This window comes from Xenopus laevis, chromosome 9_10L (genome assembly GCF_017654675.1).
Source record: "Xenopus laevis strain J_2021 chromosome 9_10L, Xenopus_laevis_v10.1, whole genome shotgun sequence".
NCBI lineage: Eukaryota > Metazoa > Chordata > Amphibia > Anura > Pipidae > Xenopus > Xenopus laevis.
The window spans coordinates 67,586,545-67,606,524 of NC_054387.1; the positions used below are offsets into that span (position 1 = coordinate 67,586,545).

General features: G+C 39.7%; 1 protein-coding gene across 2 annotated transcripts in view; it reads left to right on the plus strand.

Annotated features, from left to right (window-relative positions):
* The window catches only part of mbd5.L (methyl-CpG binding domain protein 5 L homeolog), a 49,844-nt gene that overhangs the window by 16,547 nt on the left and 13,317 nt on the right, over window positions 1-19,980 (plus strand). Inside the window, exons 2-8 of one of the 2 annotated variants that reach the window (XM_018235754.2) lie at window positions 3,288-3,385; window positions 7,985-8,100; window positions 9,091-9,200; window positions 9,292-9,699; window positions 10,864-10,966; window positions 11,317-11,497; window positions 12,865-14,937. In XM_018235754.2, the coding sequence (XP_018091243.1) occupies window positions 9,587-9,699; window positions 10,864-10,966; window positions 11,317-11,497; window positions 12,865-14,937 (2,470 nt within the window). In that variant the 5' untranslated portion in view covers window positions 3,288-3,385; window positions 7,985-8,100; window positions 9,091-9,200; window positions 9,292-9,586. The remainder of the gene's footprint in view (window positions 1-3,287; window positions 3,386-7,984; window positions 8,101-9,090; window positions 9,201-9,291; window positions 9,700-10,863; window positions 10,967-11,316; window positions 11,498-12,864; window positions 14,938-19,980) is intronic. The other variant, XM_041576799.1, reaches the window with a different exon arrangement.

A 19,980-nucleotide genomic window follows, 5' to 3' on the forward strand; every position in this document is an offset into this window, starting at 1 on the left:
CTTACAGCTGGCTGACTGGAGCATTTCTGTTTGTAGCCCCCGTTTCATGTCATGTCTCACTCAGAAGAGAACTGCCCTCTGACTGGGAGAGTGAAGCGCAAGGGAAAATTGCTTCTGGCGTTTTTCTTGGTGGGAAAACAAAAAAAAGAACTGTTGAAATCTCTGGTTCAAAGTAGAAACCTAAATAGACTGAAAGCCTTTGCTCAGTACCGTTTAAAGAGAAGTTTGCCAGCAGACTTAAAAGCCTTATCCAGAAGCTGCAACTTCTTCTGTGCCTTGTGTTCAGTTGCAAATAGACTCTGATAGTAGAAGGTCATCTACAGCCTCTTCGGTTCCTTTCATGCTCACAATAGAATTCCCTTTGTAAAGTCATCAATATGCCTTCCTAAAGTTTGTCTGGGCCCAGAGTTGTACTCTTCTGGCCCTCGCCCTACTGGATTTCTATAGTGCTGCTTCTAAATAGGAATGTTAGTAAGAATAATGCATGGATGGGATCTATCTAGAATTCTGGGGGGCCAAAATCAGATAAAGGGTTTCTTCCATAAAATGAAACTATGCCTAAATGCCTCCTTTAAAAAATAAATAAATAACATTTGTACCATGGTTTTACACCTAACCTATGCTTGTTTAATTAATATCCAGGTCTGGAGAATATATCCAAATTAATTTATGGAAGTACAGATAATTATATTAAAACTCCATGTGTTATTTCAGTGTAACTAATTTTGGTGCTGGGTGCACCAGTCATACCACTACCCTATTTAATGTTGGACAGGTTACCAGGCTCCCACCAGAAAACCATAGACCATAGTTCTCTCATTACTCACTTTTATTCTCCTTATCATGTCTCCTTTTATACTTACTCTATTCTTCCATCCATTTTTTTTCTTTGTTTTTATGTAGAGATGAGGAGTGGCCATGGTATAGTCATACAAGGCAAATGGTAGGGTGAGTAGGGGTTTGGGTGATCAGGGTGAGGTGCACATCTTGAGTTTTCTTTGTATCCCTGTGAGCCAATCCAACACATCCTATATATGTAATATGTACATGACAACAGGTTAGACCTCATTGTATCCATACACTACAAATGACTTGCAATAGCTGTTTCAGACAGGCTGGCCAGACTCGTGTTTGGGTGGAAGGTCATAAGTGCAGGTGTTGTACCTAAACATCCATGGATAGTAATTAGACCCTCAGCATTTCCCATAGTAATCATCCACAGGTTTGCTGCTATTGAATCCATCAGTTCCAGCTGCCGCAATGTAAGCAGGGCACATTTGCCAGATATCCTCATGTGAACTATGGGGTATTATTCAGCCAGACTCATTGATGATTCACCTTTCCTTATGGGAGGTGCCCATGGACATGTAATTAGACTAAGTGCTACTGCACTTGGAACAGGACAGATGTCTGTCATCTTGCTACATTGTTTCAGGGGTCAGAAGCAGCAGAGCAGAGAACAGACATATACTGGTTTCAATACCAATTACATCAATGAAAATGTTTGACTGTATATTGGAAAGTAGAATTAAATGCACTTTTTAAATTCTGTTTTTTGCTGGCTATACATACGCATATATATATATATATATATATATATATATATATATATATATATATATATATATATATATATATATATATATATATATATATATTAAAATGAGTGATAGGCTGGGTTTGCTTGCTTGCAGAGCCACCACTCTTTTGTGCAGATTACTGCTCCTCGCTATCCTCTCATAAAAACAAAATCGCCCTGGCAATAGTTGAGCCGTATTAATAGCAGCTAATAAAATGTGCGTTTCTGCACGGCAGCCTGCATGCATGATGTCTGATTCTCAGATGTGGCAGAGCAGATATTGTAGTGCAGGAGGTTGCCATGGTAAGCATTCCCCTTTCCTTCTCTTTAGGATTGAATAGCACGTTTTATGGCAAGCAAAAATCGCTGTATTGATGCAGGTCATTTTATCTCTTTTTGAAATTGTGCAAATATAAATATAGAAAGTCTATCCTTACGTCGACTGTATTGTTTCATTTCACAAGCTCTCGTGCAACAGTGTTATATCCTATAGAAGAGTTCCGTTTGTACATACAGGTCCTGCATTTAGTAGCTGCAGGTATAATTATCATGGCAAGAGGATTGTGGGTAATAAGAGCATTTTTCAGTGGATATGTGAATTTGGTGAGGGGGGGGGGTTTACATAGTAATGTATTGTTCCATACCAATTACACCCACACCTCCCCCAGACACCAATCAGAAAGCAACAGTCTTCTCTCGTGCTTAGCTGGAGAAAGGAGACTGCAACTGAACTAACAGGAAACATGACTTGGGGCAGCTGGGAAATTGACTATGTCTAGCCCCATGTCAGATTTCAAAATTGAATATAAAAAAATCTGTTTGCTCTTTTGAAAAATGGATTTCAGTGCAGAATTCTGCTGGAGCAGCACTATTAACTGATTTTTTCCCATGACAGTATCCCTTTAACTAGTGACGCTATTAGTGATTTCCTGGAATAATGTGGGTTATAGTTTAGCCACAGTTACAGCACTAGAGGTTGTCTATCCATGTATCCAGTCATGTTTGGGTAAAGCAAGTCCTTTCAGGAAGTTCAAACACTTCGTGGTCGTTGATTGGAGTCTTCACAATAAGCAATGGGAGAAAGACATAACAAGCACGAGTACTGTGTTTGGACTTTTGTTCTATCATTATGGTTAACAAATCACTGGTGTGTATGAGCTGAAAAGATGGTGAGCACATGGAGCAGTGGTCCAGCAGAGATTTGAGGCCCCATACAGATGCAGGAATTCAGGAATGCCTTGGCTACCATACCCAGCCTGTAAAACATGTTTGAGTTCTTATTTCCCTTTTATCTTGAGCCTGTTGCAGGTACCATCATGCGCTTGTAAATTTACAATATGTTATGCTTATGTCCCATATGTCCTCCTGTAGTAACCCCAAAGCCTTGTATTCACACCTATAAATGCTTTCCTTGCTACACCAAATTATCCCTAAAAGCCATGCCTGAAGGGTTTTTAAACCTACCCATAGATCAAAAGAGCAGTGAGCTCATTACTTAGAAGAACTGACCTTTAACAAAGAATTTGGCAAGAAATGCTACACATTATTTATTAGTACATCCCGTGTGTGTGTATACATTAGTTAATTTACTATATTAAATAATATAATTTACTCATTCTTATACATGTATCCATTAAAATGCGCACTTAGAGATGTGATCGCCATTCATATTTCACAGATATAAACCATATTTTCTTTTCCTTTCTAGATATCCATGGATAAATGCAGGTTTTTGACACTTGACCTAAATGACAGTGGCACCGATGAAGAACACAATATCTAGTTTCTGCTCTTTGGCAAAAAAAGGTAAGTACATCATTGATCATTGAAGGGCAAGTTCACCTTAAATCTAACTTACGTATGTAAGCTATGACAGTGGTTTTAGGACAGAATTCATAGTTTGTCAGAAATCTGCACTGGAAACTTGTTCTGTTTTTTCTGGAACACCCCTGCATCTTTCACTGCAAGCAGGGTAGTTTCTTCAATTGCAGACAATGAGCCCTTTTTTTTTCTTAAAGAGATGTTATTGAGTCGTTCATTATCGATGTGGCCTTGAGTCTGGGAGGCAGCTGACACATCTATCTTGCTTAGGTCGCTATTTCTAGGATGAGAGGGTTAGTCCCTCGGAGGCTTTCTAGATCATACCATGTGGTACTGTAGAATGTTGAGACTGTCAGTCTTCTTATATCAGGGGGGAGACTTAAAATATAAGTGGTCCAAATATAAGAGGGAGAGGGCTTCGTGGTATTTCCTTTGTGTCGAGCATGTCTCCAGGCTTTGTAGGTGCCCATAAAGGGGTGATTGGTTTTCTGGTTATGTGTAAGTTTGTAAGTTTGTTAGGCGGAAGGTGGAGTAGGGAATTTAAATGTGTGGTTTCCATAAGTTCTTGTTCTAGATCTGGATTGCTGTATGTTTTTGTGTTATAAATCCAATCTCCTGCATGACGTAGCAGGGCAGCTTCATTATAGTCTTCTACATTGGGAAAGTTAATGTCTCCATTAGTTTTAAGCTGTTGAATTTTTAGTAAGGCTATCGAGGCCGTTTCCCCTTCCAAATGAAGTCTTTAAAGATTTTGTTGATTTGTTTTAGGTCTTTGCGCTTAAGGTAGTACGGTAACATTTGGAGCTTATAAAGAATTTTTGGAAAGTATATAATTTTGATTAAGTGCACTCTGCCTAAAAAGGAAATAGTTGCTGTTTTCCATTTGTTCAGGTCATGCTGGATGTTGGAGATGGTTTGTTTTATGTTTAATTGGTATGTATCTGTATGGTGGCTTGTGAATTTTATGCCCAGGTATGTAATATGATGCTGTGCTTTGTTGAACGGTATATTTTTTGTCCAGTCTGCATGGGTCGTGTGTTTTAGCTTGATGGCTTCAGATTTGTCATATTTTATTTTTAGGCGTATCTATTTAACAATGGGGATGTCTTGGTCAGGTTTGTTTATAAATAGCAGGATGTCGTCTGCAAATGCCACTATTTTGTGTTGTACCCGTCCTATGGTGAATCCTTGGAATGATTGGTTTTGAGCTAGGTGTCTAAGTAAGGGGTCTAAGGCTATGTTGAAAAAAAGGGAGGGCAATGGGCAACCTTGTCTGGTGCCTTTTTGAGTTTATATTATTTGACGATGAGCTCTTTATAAACAAACTTCTCCCTTCCATAAGCTGCAGCCTTAGCAAGGCTTTGAGATAAGGAGGAAGCTCATTACAGAGGAGTTACTGTATCTGTGGATATGTTAGGCTTGAGCATGTGTGTTTTGCCTACGAAGACCACCCTCACCGCATTGGCCTTTACATAGCAACATGGCAGTAGCAGAAAATAAGTGTATACCAATTTAGTAAGATATGGAACATGACCCACCCCCTTCTATAGAATATATGCTGGTGTCTTTAGTGGCAAATTAATATATGCACCATTGTGTGATGAATGTATAGAACGGACATGCCAAATGCATTAAGATCTGCTGAGGAGTACATATCCTAAACAGACATGGCTGCTGTAAGTTGTTATCTACAGGAGTTTATACTGCCAGTCACTATTTATTTTGCTGGTGACCTGCAATCCACGTCAGCCTCCACCTTGGTGCCTGAAGGTCAGATATTTTTTGTGTCTCTATATACCTAGTGTGTGCAGAAATGTACCAGTTTCCTTTACCCTTTATAAATATATATTAGTCTGGGATCAACAAATATTGTGATGCCGCGCAGTACCTCCTTATTTCTATGTAAATAGTGCCCATGCTTTCATGTTGGTTAGCCCTGGGCACCAGATGTAGCACCAGCACTTACACTGTACAAAGAACTTCTTTTTTTTTTAAACACAATAGTCTGTCATAAGCTCCACTTATGTGACCTATTTTCCTCTGCATAATTTCTATAGCAATAAGCAGGATATTTATAGAATGTTTTGTAAATGAAAAAGGCAGTTTGATTCTAAACCTGCATGTATACAGCTTTCATGTGCCTGTTTGTACCTGAGCTTTTTACAGCATGATCTGCATAAAAATAGGGCTGTGTTTGGCAGGAAAAAAACACCTTTATAAATCGAGAATGCAGGCTTTTTAAAGCCGGGGTTTGTATTCACTTTAATCTATAAATGTCCACTTATATAAATAATCCTAGTTTATTTCTCACAAAGGATGTTATTTATCTGTGTTTTGTGTCATTTGTTGAATCAGTGGGAGTTGCTATACAGTTTGACCATGTTTTTAAACCTTCCAAATTACATTTTATTTAATTTAACCATGTAACTTGAATTATCTGTAGGCTAAGACTAGAAATTGAGTTCTAGGTTCTAGGGATTGAGTTCTAGGTGACCTAGATTTGATTCCATCCAATATAAAATATATGGCCTAGCTCACATGAGCATCCAGTTGAAAGTTATAGCTCAGTACATAAGATGGTTCACTTTTTTAAAGACACAGCTCTTATAGGGCTATTATTTCCCAAGGTCTTGTCAAACTTGTAACTTCCCTGCATCCATTTCTTTTAATTCCCATGCATAGTGAGAGCTGCAGTAGGAGAATCCCAAGTAAGTCAAGGAGGACTTTTCTCCTGCCATTCTCTCCAGTTTTTTTCTGGGACATTCCTTGGTGTCCCTAGGCCAACTTTGCTTAGGTGGCTTTCATGAGGTCAACTTCTGGGGGAGTGGGGCTTAAATAGCCAACCAGGAGCTATCCACTGGCTTCTCTCAGACTATAAGTGCAGCAACTGTACACCCCCCTCCCCGGCACAGTTTCTCCAAAGCCCTTAACCTGCCTCACTACTTGGACCCAGCAAGCCTCCTCAGAAACACTATTTCAGCCATATGTGCAACGTCTGTCTTTCAGTCATTAAGTTGTTTATTTTTTTAATTATGTTTTAATGAGAAATATGTTTGTTGATTAAACAAATATTCTGTTTGTTACTTTAATGCTAATTACTCCTTAGAGGGAGACTCCCTGCCTATGTTCCAGTTTGGCCTAATAAACCCATCTTATTTCTGAAATGTGTTCTGCATCAAAGTATATTTGTTATTTTTTTAATTCAGTTTTTTTTTTTAATGAAGCCTCAACTTAAAGGGGAGTTCCTCCTAACCCACTTTATAATGAAAGAAATGTCTTTCTAAGCAACTTTCCAGTGCACATTTTTTTTAAATGGTTCTGACCCACTGACCTGTGGCTTCAGGTCAGTTTTTGGGTTCAGTAAATGTCTGTGTACTAAGAGTGTAAATTGCAGGTTACTGCCACAGAAAAACTATAAATAAATATTGTATAAACAGTAGACGTTACTTTCTAACCAGGCTGTTGGAATTTGAAAGTTAATTTCTATTCCTCCCTTCCATTCTATTGCATATATGTAAGGTTTCTGTGCACTTATCACTTTTTGACAGATGTTTGTAAGCAGATTGTTTGATTGTCCTTTTGTTTTATTTGTGTATAGTACATACTGGAAGGAAGCAAATGGAAGAATCATGTTTCTCCAAGCAGCAGGCAGAGTGATTAAATGGCATTGGAAATACAGTGAAAATTCATATAATTAATAATGCATTTGCCTGATTTTACATTTTTCGGGATTTTACATAATTTTCTTCTACCCTGAAAAATGTAAATTGGGAGGAGGATGGGTCTGTTCTAAATCATTTTTAGGTAGACCGTATATTATCTATGTGGATTTATGCTTTGTCTGGATCTGCCATATGGTAGACGTGTGCCACCTCCACGTGTGTGTAAAGGAAGAACTCTTCATGGATACAATACTGGTGGCAATTAAATATGGAGGAAGGTTGGACAAGTGTGACTTTCAATGGCAGCTCTTGATCTCAAATGGTTAGTTTGGAGGTCAGGCAATTGGCTCAGCTGGGGGATTTGATGGGGGGGGGGGAGTCTCAGGTGTACTGGCCAGTGATAAATAACTTCTCACCAAGCTACTGGAGTTTGGGTTGTACAGAGTGGAAGTGGGCCTGTTGGCTTTTTATCACAGTGTGGTCTCTCCCAGTAATGACATGTTATGAGAGTTGGCATGTTTTTCATATTTATGGATCTCATAACGAGCAGTGCAGCCCTCAACAAAATCTTTGGGTTGCTACAGCAGAATAGAGCTGTCCATACCTTACATAGAGCCACTCTGTTGGCAAGGATCACAATGACTGGAATGCAGACCATCCAGGCGAGGTCTTCATCCACAAGCCTAGACTGCATCTTTAAACCTGCCTGATCAACATGTGGCAATTGTCCAGCTAGATATGAGTTGGGCCAGGTCTTCAGAGGGCCCCATACATTAAGCTGCCAACTCATTCTGAGGGGTGAATTAGCATCTTAAATGTATGGTCACTTTTAAGCATATGGGGGTTTTTTTCTTTGTTTTAGTGTAAACGTTTTAAAAAAAATTCTGGGAAAATATTTCTCACTCTGCCGTTTATCTTACAGTATCACCATTGCTTTCCTTCGTTAAGAGGAGGGTGGAAGCAGACTCACTAAGCGGTATTTTACACCTTGCCAACTTACCATTCCTGTCGAAGAAGGGGAATATACACTACTGAAAGGTAGGGACTTGGTGAGCATAAAATATGGTATTTATGTCCTGGATTCTGCCCCTGCTCTGTAAATGGTTTTTACCTCAATATATGAGCAATGTAAGGTGAGATGCGGGAAGCAAAATAGCTACCTAAGTGTGGGTCATTGAAAAAAACACATACACAATTTTTAGTTTTTCTTTGTTTGTACATGTACAAACCAATGAGAGACTGCTACATGGATAGAATATTTCCTGCTGTCAGGTTCTGTCTGTAAAGCCCAGTGCTGCTTGCTCTCATTTGATCTCTCTGGCGAAGTTTCCTGACAGCGCAACTGATTCATGACAGTGTTTTGCAGTAAGTTATACTGTAGATGCATTGTGCAGTGTATAGCTAAAAATAGCCAAGAGAAACAAGAAAGCAGCAGTAGAGATAATGGAATATAGGCATATTGCCACAGCTATGTAACCGCAAACTATACACCCCACTCGGGTTTTAGCAGAGATTAAATTATTTTTCTCATTCTTGATTGGTTGATGATAGATCACTGTTGGGGCCTGGGCATTCACCTTATTTTTACCCACCATATTGCTCAGGACTCTAGATGCTGTTCTTTTGCTCCTGTACAAAGATCAGCAGAGTATTGTTCTACAAAGTGGACGACACATTATTATTTCAGTGTTATTACTAGAAATCTGCCACTAATAAGAGCACAAAGGCACATTTAATAAAGATAATGGTTTTACCCATGGATCACTTGTCACACTGTGAACCCAAATGGGGGGCCCACAATCTGGTAGACAATATGTTAAATGGCTAAATTATATTAAAATGGTGGTGTCATTCAAAAAATAACTTGTTGGTAGAGTGTGGGCCATGTAATTGATTTGGATGGAGACATCCAGCCCATGCACCTACAGTTAGACAGCCCTGGCTGAGAAAGGCACCGAAATTCATGTTTGTAGCAGACCTTTAATCATTGATGCTTATTGGTTGTCCTTTTTATGCTTCTGTTTAAAGGCACAGTATTTTGGTTTCTGAAGTCATGAAGTCTCCAGGAAAGCATTGCCTGAATCTGAGCACGGACTGGAAGATTAGGAGGAAACAAGAATAATGTGACATATAAATGGGTAATCAGATTTCCAGTATTTTTGTGTTTCAAGAACTCAACTGAGCAATGGTGCATTCAGATGCTATTAATGTATATATGGTTCCCCCTAGGTGACAGTGCTGATGGACTGTATTATTCCACAGTTAGAAGGACTCGTACAATTTCTGATCTAATCCTCTTCTAAGCTTGTTGGTTTGTGATTGTGGCAAAACATCAGATATACAATGGCCTGCTGGGAAAATAACAAAGCTCTTTTGACTTGGTTCTAAACAGAACTGTATTCCCCAAATGCACTTTGTACAGTTTGCTAAACTGTACATGATTGGTTCACTTGGAATCATGGTTACATACGGCATGTCGACATCATCTTTCTGTTAAGATCTTGAAAGAACTACAGACAGGAAAATGAATGGTGGGAAGGTGTGTGATGGAGGAGACAATGAGGGGGTCCCAGCAGCAGTGCAAGTTCCAGTTGGCTGGCAGCGACGAGTGGTCCAAAATGGTGTACTTTACATTAGGTTTGTACTTTAAATATTTCAACCATATGCATATACTTTAGTGTACTCTTGAGTTCCCCAAATTCCATCTTTTTTTAATTTTCCTTAATTAAAGAGGTGATCTGCAAACTGACTGATAAAAATCCACTTGTTTCCTGTCCTGATTTGTAATTGGTTCAAATGCGCATTCCATGCCTCCATGGAAACCAGTGCAGTTGCAGAGCATAATAGCTATTAGTCCCTCTGCATAGCATGTTAAACTGTTATGGGCAGGGTTGTGGAGTTGGTACATAAATCCTTCGACTCCAACTCCTCTGTTTTTAAAGGAACAGTTAAGCTGGCCATATATGTTGAGATTTTTAAAAGATCAGATCCTGATCGTGAGACCACGATCTTCTCAGAACGATCGTACAATCCTACGAATTTAACATAAACTAAAAAGACCAATTTGCCAGGAAAACAAAGGGGAGCTGCCTGCTTGGCCCTGCAAACATAGATAGATTGCACTGGGACCGACAAAGATTTTTTGACCTGGCCGATCAATTTCCTGACAGATGTCTGCCGAAAAATCGTAAGATGTACGATCGTTCGAATCCCACTAACCGCACGGTAATTTTGATGGATTGGTCGGGCTTCCCTAAAATCGGTCGTTCGGCAAGAAGAATCGTCGCGTCTATGGGGAGCTTTACACCAAAAACTGAAAGTGTATCAAATTAATTAAAATGTAAAGTACTGTTGCTCTGCACTGGTAAAAGCTGTGTATTTTCTTCAGAAGACTACTATAGTTTATATAAACAAGATGCCGTGTAGCCATAGGGGAAGCTAAATACATACGGTGCAAATTTAATAGTCTCATTCTTTGAGTCTTTAGTTGTCCTTTAAGCCTACTGTTGGATACTGTTCTGAAACCAACAAGACTGATAACGGATGAAAACTGCTGAAAGTGTTGTTCTGTTTTGGTCAAGGTTTCAATAGCTTTCATTTTTTTTTTTTTTTGCCAATTCCAAACTTAATCCAATGTAGCACTGCAACTGCATTTTATTCTACAGTTCTCCCATTGTGTTTTACTGCCAATCCATCCACATCAAGTATACTATACTACAGTACAAAAACAACTGCGATTACGTGAAGTACAAATCTGAAATCTGAATGACCGTGCATTAATATTTCTTTGTTTACTTGCAGCCCCAGCAGTTCTCATCTGTCATGCCTGGAGCAAGTAAAATCATATCTCCTCACCGATGGAACGTGCAAGTGCGGTTTGGAATGTCCCCTAATACTCACTAAGGTACTCAGTGAGCATAGAAGGATATATTTCCCCCCCCCCCCCGACAGCTGTTATTTTCATTATGTTAAGGTGGTTGGTGCATTTTTGTAGTAACTATTCTATTTATTTATAAAGTGCCATGTTGGTGCATTTTATCAGCTTTTTGTAGTAACTATTATTATTATGTTTATTTATAAAGTACCAAATCATTTTGCCATGTTGTACATAATAAATGACAAACGAATACAATAGGTAATAAAGGCCGTGCCTGCATGGGCTTACAATCTATAATTGAGACACAGTACTATGCAGTTATATCCTCCAGTGGTTTTTATCGTTTTTTTTCCTTATTTATTTTAATTTTATTTTAGGTATTTAACTTTGATCCCGGGGCTGCTGTGAAGCAAAGAACGGCTGAGGATGTCCAGACAGATGAAGATGTAACAAAGCTTTGCATCCATAAGAGGAAGATCATTGCTGTAGCTACGCTTCATAAAAGCATGGAAACGCCACACCCTTCTCTGGTTTTAACAAGCCCAGGTGGAGGGACAAGTAAGTAAAATTTAATCCTGTCCAGTGCACAAAAACAAAGTTCAGGAGCACATAGCCAACTTATAAAAATATAAACTGTAAGACCAGGCTTATTCACTATGCAACAAATTTTTAATATGATCATGTTCTGATTTTGAGCAAATATTTTTAATCCCATTAGTTTTTATAAGTAATTACATTTGTTTAATACAAATACATTCTGGTTTATGTTTATGTATGTTTATTACATATGGGTACTTGGTACTTACCAAATAAAACTTGTGCGGCTAGTCAGGCTCACCCTAGACAGAAACAGGAGCAGCAACAGTATAGCTAGCACGTTAGGAGTTATAGGCACTAGATACAACTACCTAGGGAAGCACAGTCCCAGCATGTGGCACTGGTCAGGAGCCACTTGGCAGCACTCCTAATAGGTGACACATTAGAGTTTGGTAGGCTAGTCAGGACCCCACATCAGCACTAATGATGGAGGTTACATATTAGACCTTGTCTGACTAGTAAGGGCCCTATAGGGAGGCAAGAATTGTCAACAATGTCAACCTATAGACCTATAAATTTTCAGACTTTGCATGAGGACTCTGAATAATGGCTTATTCATTATATAATTGACCTTTTTCGACATAAAACATATTATGGGGTTCTTAATAAAATGTGGTAGTAATAAATACAGGTATAGGCTCAATAATCCAGAATGCTTGGGACCTGGGGTTTTCCGAAATAAGGGAACTTTCCATAATTTGGATCACCATACCTAAAACATTTTCAGCATTAAAAAACCGAACAAGACTTTTTTGCTGTCAATATTAAGTCATGCAGCTTAGTTACCATCAGTACAAGGTACTGTTTTATTACTACGGAGAAAAAAGGTAATTATTTTTAAAAATATGAATTATTTGCTTAAATGCTATGTCAAAGATGGCGTTCTCAGAGCTTTATGGATAATGGGATACCGGCTAAGTAATCCCACCTGTAGTAATTTTAGTTTTTATTTATGGAACCATGTCTACATTGTGCCGCACATTGTGCCGTAGGTTTTTTTCAGTTTTCTTTTTTTTTTTTAAAGGGTTCTTCACCAAAAAAAGGTCTGACCAACTGAATCTCTCACAGTTACGCACACATGATTCCAGTGACCATTGTAAGTGTTCCTCCAGAGTTTAGCAGCTGACCAACTGCTGGGGAACACATTGCGTGTCTACCATGTTCCACATGACAACCATGGGTACAAAAAGCCCATAGTTACATGCACAAAATGGCAGAATAGATTTATTAGTAACACATTTTGCTTACAAGTGTTTTGTTGTTGTTTAGCAAATGGACTTTTATGTATATACATTACATTTACTTAAATACAAATACATCTTTTGCAGATTCAGCCCCAGTGGTGCCTACACGAGCGGCAACTCCAAGATCGGTCAGGAATAAATCTCGGGAAGGCATTATTAATTCTGTCATGCCAGAATGTAAGAACCCATTTAAACTTATGATAAAAGATCATATAGGAATTCAACATGAACTTCATTCTGGTTATCCAAGGCAGAGACTGGGCAGCAGTGATCATGGACAAAAGTCTCCATTTCGTGGGGGGCATGGTGGAATGCCAAGTCCAGCTTCGTCAGGATCACAGATATACGGTGATGGGTCCATTTCTCCTAGGACAGATCCATTAGGAAGTCCTGAAGTATTCACTCGGAGCAATCCCAACTTTCATCTGCCACCAAATTCCAGTCCGATTCATGTTAACAGGACTCCAGTTTCTCCACAGTCATTAATGCTGCATGGTTCACCAGTGCAGCTATCTTGTGCAATGGCTGGAAGGACTAACTTACCGCTGTCTCCCACTTTTACAAGTCCAGTGTTAAAGAAAAGCCTTTGTAACTATTCAAGCAATGTGGAAATGTCACGGGCAATGTTTCACCATAAACCAGCACAAGGTCCTCCACACCCACCACCGCCTCCTCCACCGTGTGCACTTCAGAAAAAGCCATTAACATCTTCAGAGAAAGATCCACTTGGTATTCTTGACCCCATTCCTAGTAACCCAGCTATTCAGAATCCGATGATCAACACTACCCCATTTCATTCAAACATTCACTCTCAGGTACCAGTGATGAATGTAAACATACCACCTGCTGTTGTTCCTTTGCCAAGTAATCTTCCTTTGCCAACTGTCAAACCTGGTCACATGAACCATGGTAACCATATTCAAAGAATTCCACATCCAGCCTCTACTTCCCTTTCTCCTTCACCAGTGACATCTCCAGTTCATATGATGGGGATTGGAATTGGAAGGATTGAAGCGTCACCCCAAAGATCACGCTCATCTTCCACATCATCAGATCATGGAAATTTCATGATTCCCCCATTAGGGGTACAACCTGGCTGCAGTGGAATGAAAGTTCCATCAAGATCACCAAGGCCAAGTATGGGCTCTCCAAGACCATCAATGCCATCAAGTCCTTCAACGAAGCCTGATGGACATCATCAGTTAAAAGACATCCATAATCCATTGATAGCTGGAATGAACAATATATTAAATCCTCCAAACAACACTAGGTACCCCACTTCCTCAGTTGGTAATGTCCCTTTGAAAAGCCAGGCAGGTTTGCTGGGAATGCCTTTAAACCAGATACTGAACCAGCACAATGCTGCCTCTTTCCCAGCAAGTAGTTTACTTTCAGCAGCAGCCAAAGCACAGCTAGCAAATCAAAATAAACTTGCTGGTAACAATAATAGTACTTCTGGAGCTGTTGTCAACTGTGGCGACAACGACGGAAATAGCACTTTAAACACCATGTTTCCCCCTGCAGCAAATGTAATGTTACCAACAGAAGGACAAAGCGGCCGAGCAGCTTTGAGGGATAAGTTGATGTCTCAGCAAAAGGATTCTCTTCGGAAAAGGAAACAGCCGCCTGCAGCAGCACTGAATATGCATAAACAGCCACAGTTAGAAAATTCTGGAATTCAAAAATGTGGACCAGATTTATTGCGAAAGCAAGGGCAAAATTCATTTCCTGTCAATCCGATGTCACAACTTCTTCAAACCATGAGTTGTCAGAGCACTCATATGAACAGCAATAGTAACCCCAGTTGCGAGGGCTCCAGTTTAGTCTTGCCTTGCTCTGCCAGCCAGCTTCATTTTGCAGAAAACAGTCTAAGCTCCTCTGCTCTTCATAGTTCATTGGCGCACAATATCACAATTCGGGGAGAGGGTGTTCCCTGTCAAAATGCAAATACAAGCTTTCATGGTGGTAGCACTGTTCCCAATAACCATCTTCCTGGTTTAGTCAATCACATGCAAACTAATGAAACCTATGGAATGTTATCTCATGCTGGGCCTGCCTTACACCTGAATCCACCCCAACAAAGAATACAGGCACCGCCCATACCAATGATACCTAACAGCATTGTTAACAACTTTAGTCAAACAAATTCTGATGCAGGTATGATTTTCACTTGAATGCGTTAACTGGTTTTTATGTTTTTTTTTTGTTTTGTTTTGTTTTTTTTGAAGACAACCAAATGTGTTTTCCAAAAAAAAAAGTGTAAAACCTCAATCTGTTGTGTATAGCAGTGAGTGTGTGAGACGCCAGATGGTTTCAGGTCTGTCCTTTAGTTCTGTAAATATTAGCAACAGATGTATACTTTGTGATGTGCAAGGTTATTGATCTAGACTTGTATTTTGCTATTTTATAAATATTTTAAATAACAGAAGTTTTCAAAAACAGCAGTGTGTTTTTCATGGTTTGTTTTTGTGGGGGGCGGGGGGTTGTCTTTTTCTTAAATAAAGACATTTTGGGTTTTTGCATTTATTTATACCAGGTGGCATAAAACTTGCACTTATCTGGCTCCAGTTGGTCTAGAAGCTATTATTACTTGAGTTGGGAAAGTGCAAGCTCTCCACTCTGAATTAAATCTCTGGTGCAGTGTTTTTGTTTATATTTCATTTAATTATATTTAATAAAACTTCAGAGTCAAAACAGAATGGGCAACTGATTCCATAAACTATATACAAGCAACTGAAATTTATATTGTGGGCCTTCGCCGATCACAGAAGGTTCCCTGTGCGGTAGGACATAACAAACCAGGCATGCTGTGCTTGGATAAACCAGGAAAGCAAACCAGGCTTTGCTGGAACAAAATCATAAAAGAAATCAGTATGGTGTTACAGGAGCCAAAAAAACAGACAGAAATGTCAGGTATAGGGTGAAGAGCAACAACCCAGCAAGGCTACAGAACTAGGAGACCACCAAACAGGCTGCTCTATAAGGGGCCAAAAAAACAACCAGGCAAATTTTCTTGAAGTAGCCTAGGAAAGAACCAAGAAGACAATACAGCAAAGCATTTAAGGTGGCCATAGACGCAAAGATCCGCTCGTTTGGCGACATCGGCAAACGAGCGGATCTTTCCCAGATATGCCATTAACGAGCATGGCTATATCGGGGGTAATCTGAACGTAGGGCCGAACAATCCGATTACAATGGGCTCCGGCAGGAACGGTCGGGTCAAAATCAAACCTGTCCGATTGACCAAACGACAGATCTCCGCCGGACGAAAGATGTCGGCACTCGCCACACACGATCCGAAAATCGTAGGAATCCTCGATTCGTACGATAGGATCTGTGTGTCTATGGCCAGCTTTAGTCAGACTCTGTCTAGGGGATCTAGGAAACCAACTAGGAAGGTGCTCGTTGGAAACCCTGAAAACAAACTAGGCAAAGTAAGCTTCAGAAGCATGGAAACCAGCTAATCAGACAATACCAGGATCATCTTCACAAATACAGTAAGAAGAAACACAGATGGAGGTGAAGTAGTAATCATTGGTAAATGCCAGTACGAGGTAGACCAAGAGATTGTTGGGTCAATCATGCCCATGAAGCAGTTTGTGCTGGGAGGAGTCAGAATCTCAAATAGACTAGCTGATCTAGAAATCAAGGCTGTGTTGTGAGGCGTTAGGAAACAAACCAACCAACCAGCCAGGCAGGTAGTTCTGGGTTGAGACTAGAGACCAACTTTGCAAACTGTATTGAAAGGAGCTAGGAAGACAGCCAGAGGAAAAATCTAGAATGAACTTAGACTGGCTGTGTTGTGCAGACTCAGGAAACCAACTAACCAACCAGACAGGTAGTTCTGGGAGGAGCCAGGAAACAAGCTAGATTGGCTGTGTTTGAGGAATCAGGAAACCAAGCAGGCAGCTAGTTTAGGGAGGAACCAGGAAACCATCTAGACAATCTGGGTTGGGAAGAACCAGAAAGCCAGCTAGGCACAAAGTACCTAGAGCAGGTAAACAATAAACTGCACTCATGAGGCAACTTTAGACTTCCCTTTGGAAAGGGAAATTCGTTGCCCATGGTAGCGCATATTTAACTGTGGGCAACAGATCTTCCCTGTGTGCCATTGTGTGCTCAGAAAAGACACTATGATATTAGGCAGGCTGTTTGTGATAGAAGACGAAAGAAACTTTGCAGGGAGGGTCCAAACTACTCTGGAGACTTCCAGTGCATGTTGGAACATTTAAACCACCCTTTACAGCATGAACTTGTACAGATGTATTGATTTTTAAGCTGACTACATGACCTCTATGAGTATGACCAGATCACCCAAGATCCTTTCTTAAAGCCCACAGACAGAACAGACTGCTTCCTGTTGTGAATAACGTAATTATCTTTCTGCATGCTATTGCATTATTAGCTATACTTGAGTTTGTAGGTGCTGCTAAAGGCAACAAAAATGTGAGACAAATTGTCCCTTGCCCATATCAAGAGTTGACAGAAATGTTATAATTGCAAATCGTCCAACTTTCTACTGAAACCTTGTTCTGTCAACTGATTTTGATTTGGCAAGACCAGTTGCAAGCTTTGCGTTAACATAACACACACAATACACTTTAACTAGCCTGCTATCATACACTTAACACATAAACCTTCATAAGTAAATGACATATATATGGGGTTATTTATCAAAGGTTGAGTTGTTTTTTCCACAAAAAAATCCAGTTTTAGGGGTATTTTTCAGCCAAAAGTCAATTTTTCGTGGTTAAAAAAAAAAGACCTTTAAAAAAGTTTTTAAAGAAAAAAAAAATTATTTTGAGATTTATTATACCCTGAAGCTGGAAATAGTTCAAAACCTGAAAATATCTTAAACGTGTCAAGGTCATAAAGAAGTTAATGGCAGAGGTCCCTTGAACCATTTGAAGATGTTAATAGCCTTCATGATGATCAAGTTTTTTTCAGTGGGTTTCGCTCGAGAAAACTCTATCAATTCAAGTATTCGAGTTTTTTCTTAAATTGAGTGAGTTGTGAGTTCATTCGAGGTCTATAAAAGCTCACAAAGCTCTAAGATTTGACCTTTGATAAATAACCCCCATAATGTTATTGTGAATCACTGTGTTCTATAATTAAACTTTAAAGCTGGAAGCACATGGCCAATAAAAGTTGTGACTTATGCCCCCAATACCGAGTTGGCAGCTTATTATCAGTCCATGTATTGGAGGTGGCTCCTGATCAATAACTGTCCAAAAACTGGGCACCCATTGATCAGGCAATCCCTTCAGGCGCAGGTCAAGTTGATGCAGCTTTTTCTCATTGGGCCTCTCTTACTATTCAATTGGTGGTCCAAACACTTGAATCATCCTAATTTTGCCCACTGTGGTGGTGGCTATATCCAGTAAAGATTGTTGTATGAGCCAATCTTACAATGAATGTCCAGCTTAAAACTTGCTATTTAATAGGGTATGTTTGTTCAGAGGCTAAATGGGATGAAAGACATGGGTAAAAAAAATTACTTCGCTGACAGTGAATGAAGTGTATATAGGAGCATGCCAGCCGCCATGTTTCTTTCACAAAATCAAATATTTTTATATGAAATCCATTGTCATTGTGCTTACATAAAAATTGCATGGCTGTAAGAGGATAAAACTTGTACCTGTTTAATAGGTTATGAGTCAATTCAACTGGTAAAAGAAAATACCCTGGAAATACCTTCTGCTGGAGGCATACAGTAATTCCAGGATTCACTTTTGCCAGTGTATCCTTCAAAGCATGAGTGACAGGCAAATTAGCTTTGAATGCAGTTTTAAAAGGTACACATATAGATGCAAGCACCCTTTTTCACGTCACAGTTGTGCACCTGGCATTTTCAAATGACCCCCCTCCTATCTGTGGTTCTATTAGACATCATGTTGTCTCTTTTTTTTTGAGAATGTTGTAAGCTGACCAGTGTATGCTTCATGGGCAGGTAAGGGGAGTCACAGCTCTTCTTCGCTTCCTGCTGCTCTGATCATTTAGGCTGTCGGCCCTGAACAACAGGACGTGCCATTATGGTATCCATCCTGTTCTGTCTTTGGTCGATGTATGGCTGCCTTGATTCTAGTACCCATTCAAGTCTTTACAAATGGCCTGCCTGTCTCACAAACCTGCCAAACACCAGGAAGATAACTATCCGGTTAGAACAGGCATTGGCACGTTGCTGCAGTCTTCTCAAGACGGGTCTCTGAGGGCCCTCGATATGATAGATTATGGCATCTAACATTTAGGATAATTTTAATGTTGTAGTTTAGCTTTTGCCTTCTGGCTTCTAATTAGCTCCCCTTATACCAGGGCCACCTGCCTGGGTTTTCCCAGTGCCTCTCTAGAAAAATAACATTTAAGGGTATAGTGGCCCTGCAATTCTCTACCAACTGTACCATCCTAGATCAGTATCGGATGACCCAAACCCAATCCATTATGCCTGTTTCCAACCCCATCTCTGAAGTCACGGAAGGGGCAGGGTGAGCTTAAGTTTATAAATGTAAGTGTTAGATCCATTTGTGCCAGGAAAGCAAGCCCAAAAGGTGGGGGCAGTCCTGCATACAATTTGGCATACTTCTTACTGGTCTGAACCAACTTAGTCATATGGAAAAGTTTGAAAACCCCTCTTAATTCTTTGGAGTTTTGTTTATTATTGGCTGAGCTTTCAAAGTAGCAACTTCCTTTTAATATATAACATGCCTTATGGAAACCGTAGTATTTCAGCAGTGACAAAGTTTATTGGATTAACAGAAAATATGCAATATACATCATAACAAGATTAAACTGGTTCATAAATTTGGGCGGCACCCCAACAGAGATATTACATCAATACTTAGTTGAGCCTCCTTTTGCAAATGTAACAGCCTCTAGACACCTCCTATAGCCTTTGATAAGTCTCTGGATGGCAGTATTTTTTTTTTCTTTTTATTTATTGTGTTTTTCCAACATACACATACATTCTATCTTCATATACTTCTCTAAGGAGTAAGATCTAAAATAAACTATAAATCTAAAAAAAAAGATTTAAAGATTTTATACCTCCCAGGGTAGTTCCTACTAAAGATAGTCCAAGACACACTCTCTCTCTCTCTCTCTCTCTCTCTCTCTCTCTCTCTCTCTCTCTCTCTCTCTCTCTCCCCTCTCCCCTCTCCCCTCTCCCCTCTCCCCTCTCCCCTCTCCCCTCTCTCCTCTCTCCTC